Source organism: Anoplopoma fimbria, chromosome 18 (genome assembly GCF_027596085.1).
Source record: "Anoplopoma fimbria isolate UVic2021 breed Golden Eagle Sablefish chromosome 18, Afim_UVic_2022, whole genome shotgun sequence".
Taxonomy (NCBI): Eukaryota; Metazoa; Chordata; class Actinopteri; order Perciformes; family Anoplopomatidae; genus Anoplopoma; species Anoplopoma fimbria.
Genome location: NC_072466.1, coordinates 4,962,390 through 4,970,244, shown reverse-complemented (window position 1 = coordinate 4,970,244; position 7,855 = coordinate 4,962,390). Strand labels below are relative to the sequence as shown.

Sequence of the window (7,855 nt, the reverse complement as noted above, 5' to 3'; positions counted from 1 at the left end):
TACATATATAAATATATATATATATATATTCAGTAAACCTCTCTGAGTCCGTCGCCTGCACACATCCACCACTTGGCATTAACACCGCACGCAGCTTTTTGCGCACCAGTCTGCGTGTTGAACAACAACTATACCCGCACAACGCGTCTGCGGGGCGGACACGCAGGGTGGGTGTTGGTGGTGGTGGTGGTGGTGGTGTTGGTGTGGTGGTGTTGGTGGGTGGGGGTTTGTCTGCTGCCACGCCAAAAAAAAAAAAAAAAAAAGTCAATAAAGTCTCCAGTTTAAGAAAAACACGCACAGAGAGACAGAATAATGTGTTTTTTTACATAACAACAAGGGAACATCCTCATCCTACTTCTGTGCTGAAGCATGTGATGGCAACATGGTGAGCCTTTTAAAGGGGTATCCACGCGTATCTGCAAGGGGAATGGGGGGTGTTTGCCTCTTTTGGGACCCACCCTGGTAACTTTCTTGATGGTGGACGTGTAGATGGACATGGTGATGATGGTTGGCACTGGGGAGCACCTGTTTGCCAACCCGCATGTCTGATAAGTGGGATTCAAACCAGGAAGACCTGCTTGTAAAGGGATCCGTGCCAAAAGGTACAACAACACAATGGAGATATTTACCTTATAGTCATGCATGATCCCCAAAACACAAACAAGAGATTTATGAATCAGAGTTAGCTTTATTTTGCCTATTATGCGTGCACGTGTAAAGTATTTGATTTTGATGTACAGTACCAGTCAAAAGTTTGGACACACCTTCTTATTCACTGGTTTTTCTTTATTTTTATTTTTTTCTACAGTGTAGATTAATATTGAAGACGTCCAAACTATGAAGGGACACATATGGAATTATGTGGTAAACAAACAAATGCTCAACAAACCAGAATATGTTTTATATTTTAGATTCTTCAAAGTAGTTGAATGAGAAGGTGTGTCCAAACTGTACACATGAACACTAGCTAGGGTGAAAACAGGGAATTCAACACTTTGAGAAAGCCAAGAGTAATGAATACATGTTTTAAAAAAGATTACTTTCGGCCCATATTTTGGTGTGACAGATTAACTGGTACTGTATATTCACAGAAATAGAAAAAAACATCTAGTGACAAGGACAGCAAAGCTGAGCAGGTAAAGGTAAAGAACAGTAAGGACTGTTGGGTTCTTGCACAAGTAGTGGAAAATATGAGTAAATACACTATATAAATATATTAAAAGTACCAACGACCAACAATAAAGTAAGAAAGAAAACATCTATATAAGTGAAGTGTTCTGTAAATTGTGAACAAAACAAATTTTAAAAAGCTTTACTTTGAAAATAATTCAACATGGGCAACTACCTTGGACCCATGCAGGCTTACTGACTGTCAATCGATTGCAAGTAATTTCAATATTTTTGGGATAATGAACCATAAAATGCAATTTTAACCAAGGAGCGTCCCGAATTTATGGCCATGCATTATTAATCTGGGCTTTGTCCCTGGATTGTAGAGGCTTCTGTGTATTATATTACGCTCATGGACCATATTCATCTATAAAGGTGTGGTTTATGAAATTGCATGAAAATAATTGACACTCTTACAACCTGGGACCATATCATTTTTAGTTTGTCAGCATAGTCTGGTTCTTGGCGATAAAATGAAGTGTGCAAAAGGGGGGTTTCTTCATTTAACCCCCATGGAAAATGTACTTCTGTGTTGAGCAGTCAGAGTACAGACGCTCTGCTGCAGCTGCTAGAGAACATTTTAGTGTATAGATGCTTGCTGATGTCTGAGCTTGAACCCTTTACAATAGTTATCCTGTAGCTGTGGAATTAAAGCATTGGAGTGGTGCAAAAAGTAGAGGTCTGAAACCACAAGACATGATGCTTTTCCTCTCATACTCCTTGTTGAATGACCAAAATCAGCTGTGCATTTTAGTTTTTCGAGTCTAATCTATGAACTATTCACACCTTCACACTTGCTCTGTATGCTTACTTAGCTCCGTTTGTATTTGTGTGTGTTTGTAGTTGGAGGAGCTCAGCCCCGACACAGAGAGCTGAGGAGATGCTGGCTGCAGCGTGATAATAAATTACATCCTAACATTTAACAGTGCTAGTAAAAATCACCAGCAGCTTCGGGGATTATCAATGCTAATTATTTAGCAACGGGCCCTGTTTAATACTGAGTTTCGGTACAAATTCCTATCTTCATCTAATGTTAAAAAAACCATAGAGCCAGTGTTAAGTTTGTCCAGTCCAGGCTGCTGTATAAACATAATGGCGGTGTCGGTTTTCAGGACTCCTGGTTGACATCGAGCTTCAAGCAAAGCTGGAATCTGCTTTCTCTTTCTTTTTCTCTCTCTCTCTCTCTCTCTCTCTCTCTCTGTGTCTCTCTCTCTCTGTGTCTCTCTGTGTCTCTCTGTCTGTCTTTCTCTATGTGATCCTGGTTTAACACAACTAAAACCTTACATTTCAGGAACTTGCTGTCTGTAATTCCCTTCTTGCAAGTGCATTTTGCATAGATGAGACGACAGAACCGGCATGAACCGGTTAAAGCATAGAGCTAACAACATGAACTTACCTCTGCCAGCCTCTGGCAGACTTTAGGGGCCCAAACATCTTAGAAGAGCATCTATAAAGAAGGAGGACCGACCTGTGATTTCATGTGGTGCGTGTTGGAGATTCTAAGGTTCTTCTGCTCAGCCGACAAGATGCGTAGAGGGTCGTTAAATTAAGACCACAATCAGAACCAAGACTTTTTTCCCCACCATCTCTAGCAGGCTCCAGTCAAAATGTCATTAGGTCTGGAAGATAGCAAATGTCCCTCTGGCGCAACAACCCCAGTGCAGCAGCAAGAACACTACGTAGCACTCAGGGAACCTCCAGGTTCATCAGGTTATCCCTCCCTCTTTCAGGGTGTGGCCTCAGCTCACAAATCTGGCAGAGTGTAGTCAGGTTGTTGGCTCACTATGTTTCAACTCCCTGCAAAGATTAAGGTGAAGCACATGTTCAACACACTGATCCCTAAGAAGTGTTGGAGCACTGTGAATGTGAAAACTCTCGCAGTGACATCCTACTGTTTTCTGAATCCAATGCACTGCTTGTTCCTGCTCCTTATCGGACAAAAGTTGCTAGATCAAGTCCCTCAAATCCTGAAGTATAATGGTCATGATTGGGGGGAGAAACATTCAGTACATGAACAGACTATGCAGCACTTTAGCTTAGCAGAGTAGGACTCAGGCAAGTCAGCTTTAATATCCAGCAGGTCCCTCGATGTGCAAGCTGCAGCTTCGTCTAAAGCGGAGGTAATAGCATTGTTAGAGTTTTCACTGTGAGTATGTTAATTACTAACGTTATTTTTGGGCTCAAAACACTGTTCTTGTTTATGTCTAATCTATGTAGGTTGTGCCTAATGAGGAGGTTATACCTGGGGGTTTCTACAAAACACAGTCTAGTGAATTTACATACAAAATATGTGAGTCAACAGAGGTAATGTGTGGAAAACCACAACTAAATCTCACTGTAATAGACTGAAAGAACATTGATTTATGGATTGGTTTGGCGTCACAATTAAAAAGAATGGAAGATAAAAAACACAATCTATTAACCAGTCAATTAACGATGTTGCACCTTAACAGAAAGAAACAATGAAAAATGCTGTTTGATCAGCTCTAAGATTGATAACTATTGAATGGTGTAAAAGAAGTTAACTAAGCTGTCCAGGCTCATTACGTAACACTTAGTTTACCCATTTACTGCCAGTGTAGGGCTTATCTTTAATTACAAACAAACAAACACACACACATCCACAAACACGCATTAAACACACACAGTGGGATTCACAATTAAGCTGAGTCAGGATGCACGGCTTGATTGAAGAGAAAAGTCTGCTAACTAGACGGTGCACTAAAAGAGGGAAAAAGAGACAAGCTGGAACATGAACTGGTCCTGAGTGATCAGCAAGGGTCCAGAAGACCCGGTCCCATCTGGTCTTTACTCCTGTTTGTCCACGTCACACATGTAAACGCAGATTATTTATGATATTCCAGTTATTTACATTAAAAGTCTGAACTACCCTGGTTAAGGGGAAGAGATATTTATCAAAACCTCGTAATATTGGTTTGTCAAAGTAACTATATTTACAACGGACTCAGCTCTTCACAGATTCTCTTATTCTGAAACAGGAAGCTTCCCCTGATACGTTGTATTTAGAGACACGACTGACACTGAGAGCTTTAAGCCTCAGCTGCTAACATTTCCTCTCTGAATGATGCAAACGTTCTAAATAGATACTGGTAAATTAAACAAAGAAGTATATGTCGTATAAAAGGTGGATATTATCAGTTTCTCAAGGTCAAACTATTTATATCACTGCTCTTTTACCAGTGGTAGTACTATCTCAGTATCTCAATTATATGTCTTTTACTTTCCAAAAGAGGGGACAAAGGCTTGACTTTATCCACTCAAAATATTTAACACCTCTAATGACTGGACAGAGATTAATATTAATCAAGTTGCAAATGGCTAATAGGACTATATTTACAACTGACTCAGTTCTTCTTTCATACTCTTGAGTCTCTTATTTTGAAACAGGAAGTTCCCACCGTTGTATTTAGAGACACGACTGACACTGAACTTTTACCCTTAGCTGCAAAGATTTCTGCAAAACAAGGCCAATTTTCAAAATAGATACAGTTAAATTCAACACAAAACTATATACAAGGTTGATATTATCGGTTATGAGTTTCTCAAGGTCAAACTATTTATATCACTGCTCTCTTTCAAATCAAGCGATGGTATTACTGTCTCAGTATCTCAGTACTTTCCTGGAGAGGTAGCAGAGGCTTTGACATTACCCCCTCAAAATAGTATACACCTCTAATTCATTGGTGGTGAAACACAACTCAAGTTACATATAGCTAAAAGGGGAGATGTCATTAGTTGATTTCTTTAGTTATGGCACAGCTGTGTGTAGTAAGTAAAAATGTAGAACGCCAATTAAACCAGGAGGTGACGTCAAAGGATTCAAATGAGATCTTGCAGGAATTGCACCCGGTGATGTCAGCCAGTGGAAATAAAAAAAAAAAAAAAAAACCTGCTTTAAATCTCACACTGCGCTGGTCTCAAGATGAAGCTTTGAAAAGCTCAGAGGTAAAACTTTAATGACTCCCATGCCTTCAATGTTTTCCGGGATCCTGTCGATAACGAGCTCAGCCAATCACGGAGCTGGATTCTTGCCACCTTTGAGGACTTGATAACGAGGGTGTCTGGTCAGCGATGCGGCATAGAGGGATGATACAGGATACAAGTCGAATCTCCGTCTGCTTCTGGAACACATGTGAGACTTGTTTTGTGTGATCTTTCAACAATGGAGGGTTTTGTTGTCCCCCTCCTGGGCTTGAGAGTCTTCATTTCCTGCATAGGACTTGTGGGTAATGTATTTCTCATCGTCGCCATCATGCAGGCCAAGGTCAACCGGGTCAAATCCTTCGAGTTGTTCCTCTTGGGACTAGCTGCGGCCAACTTGGAGGAGATCCTCATCGTGACCGTCTTCGACATCGTCCTCATCTTCCGGCCTTCCTCCTACGGCGTCCGCGCCTGGTCGTGCCGCTCGCTCAAGTTCCTGACGAAGTTCGGGGAGGTCACCAGCATCCTCTTCACCGTCCTCATCAGCATCTTCCGCCAGCAGAAGCTGAGGGACGCCTGCAAGAGGGCCAACCTCCCGATCTACCTGGACGGCGTCCGGTCGGCCTGGGCGATGAGCAGCGTTTGCGTGCTGCTCGCCGCGCTGATGAGCCTCCCCGTTTTCGCCATCGAGCCCGAAGGCCCCGCGGAGAACGTGACGAGGAACGCCACCAGCTGCCTGCTGGACTTCTTTCAGTGCAGCGACACCTACTGCCCCGTGCTCAACGCCGTCTACAAATACCTGTTCCTCCTGGTGTGCAACCTGCTGCCTCTGGTCGTCGTCACGGTGACCGGCTGCCTCATCATGGCGGTGCTGCTGGGTCAGAGGACGACGGTGACGCCGGCGGGGGGCGTGAGCGGGAAGAGCAAAGGTTCGAGTCTCCATCGGAGCACGGTGGCTGTGTTGGCAGCCATGGGGTTGTTCCAGCTGGACTGGACGCTCTACCTGATCCTCCAGCTGACTGTTGACCCCACTGAGTTCCCCTTTTGGGCCGAAGTGGAGTTCTTCATCTCATTCTCCTACACATCCTTCAGTCCGTATGTGTACGGGATAGGGAACAACCTGTTCTCTCTCAAGACCTTTAGAGATATGTTTAAATTGAGATGAGCTCTTATTGTTTTTAGCCCTAAAATATAATCACATAAGGTTTTTGAATGCCATTTTTTAAATACATGTTATATTTTGTTACCAAAGTCGCTGAGTTAATTCAGGTAGAGAAGAAGTTTATATTTAGAAATGCTATCACACTTTTATTACCTTATTACAGCTTTGATTGTGTTGCAATTTAAGACCTTTGGTTAAATCTATTTAAATTCAAAAGTTTCTTTGGTACATATTTCATTTTTTTTTAATCAAAAGTTCTCAGATTCAAAGTTATATATATTTATATATTTAAAAAAAATAAGCCTTATAGCAAATGCCTTTTTTAGAATCACAAAAGCAGTGAAGAAATGTAATTCTTTAGGCTGAGAAAACCAAATGTTTTTTGCTCCTGGAGATGATCTCTTACAGCCCGGCAGTTGGAGGAGGGCAAGCAAATCTCGTGCGGTGCTGCGTGAGCCAAAAATAGTCTCTGCTTGGCTCTGAGAAATGCAGAATCACACTTTATTTTTTAATGCAAGTCTTCACATAACAGCTGCATTTGTGAATACAGACACCAACAGGACTTGCAGTACAATACGTTGTCACCTTTCTCAGTTCTCTTCTGTTGTTTAGGCTTTTGTATCATTGCTGATAAAGATGGCTCATATTTTAGTCCTGGTGGTTTGATTGTGACCAGTTTAGGTTAGATGTATTTACATCTAGGAGATTAGAAATTGATGTTGAATCTTTGTTAATACGGTGTTACATTTGCCTTTCTAATTGTGATTTGTAAAATGATTTTGACAGAAACTTTAACATTAACTTTACAGCCACAAATGACATGATGCACCACAGAAAATACTCAATAACATCATGAGTTACGAGGCTGCACTGTGAAGTTTTGGTCATTATTTTTCTTTCTATTTTGACATTTTAATTTGGGTTTTTAATAAAAACCTGACAAAATAAAGAACACTTTTATATCATGTCCATAGTCTAAACATAAAAGCAGTACCTAAGTTTGAAATAGGTGCTGACAGACTAAATATTGTGCCTTTTCTTAGTAATTTAAAATTTGGTTTGACAAATGTGACAGACGAAGACAAAAGCCATTCAAAGTCTGTGTGCTGCTCTTTGTCTGTGCTGCCAAGGCTGATTATACATTAGTCATTACAATTAGGTAGCTGTCTACACACTTTGTAGTGTTTGTTATGGAGGTAAAAAAAAAACAAAGTCACACTTATTAAAGAGTACTTATACTGCAGTTTAAGAACTCTACGATAAGCAAGTGTGATTTATTATGCAGCAATTATAAGGAGCTCATGGGATCTTAATATTTCTGCAGATATTAATAACAGAAAACTTAAGTAGGTGGGAGCAATAACCCAATGTGTGGAGGTTAAATAGTAATAATGTGGGTGTTATTAAGACTTTCACAGATTAACTGTTATATTTCTGCAACATTGTAGGCTAACATCCTGATTTATATATTTTTATTCTACCAGAAAATGATTTATTCTACCAGAAAATTAGATCCAATATGTATGCTGTATGGTAAATACCTTCATGTGAGACATTAAATAAATTGTCTGTTCTGGACAA

At 40.8% G+C, this 7,855-nt stretch overlaps 1 protein-coding gene across 1 annotated transcript; it reads left to right on the top strand.

The window, feature by feature from the left end:
• The first annotated feature begins 5,353 nt into the window (after positions 1-5,353).
• Positions 5,354-6,277, top strand: LOC129107558 (uncharacterized). Its single transcript, XM_054619061.1, has one exon. It carries the CDS (start codon positions 5,354-5,356, stop codon positions 6,275-6,277), a length of 924 nt encoding a protein of 307 aa, XP_054475036.1.
• The last annotated feature ends 1,578 nt before the right edge of the window (positions 6,278-7,855 follow it).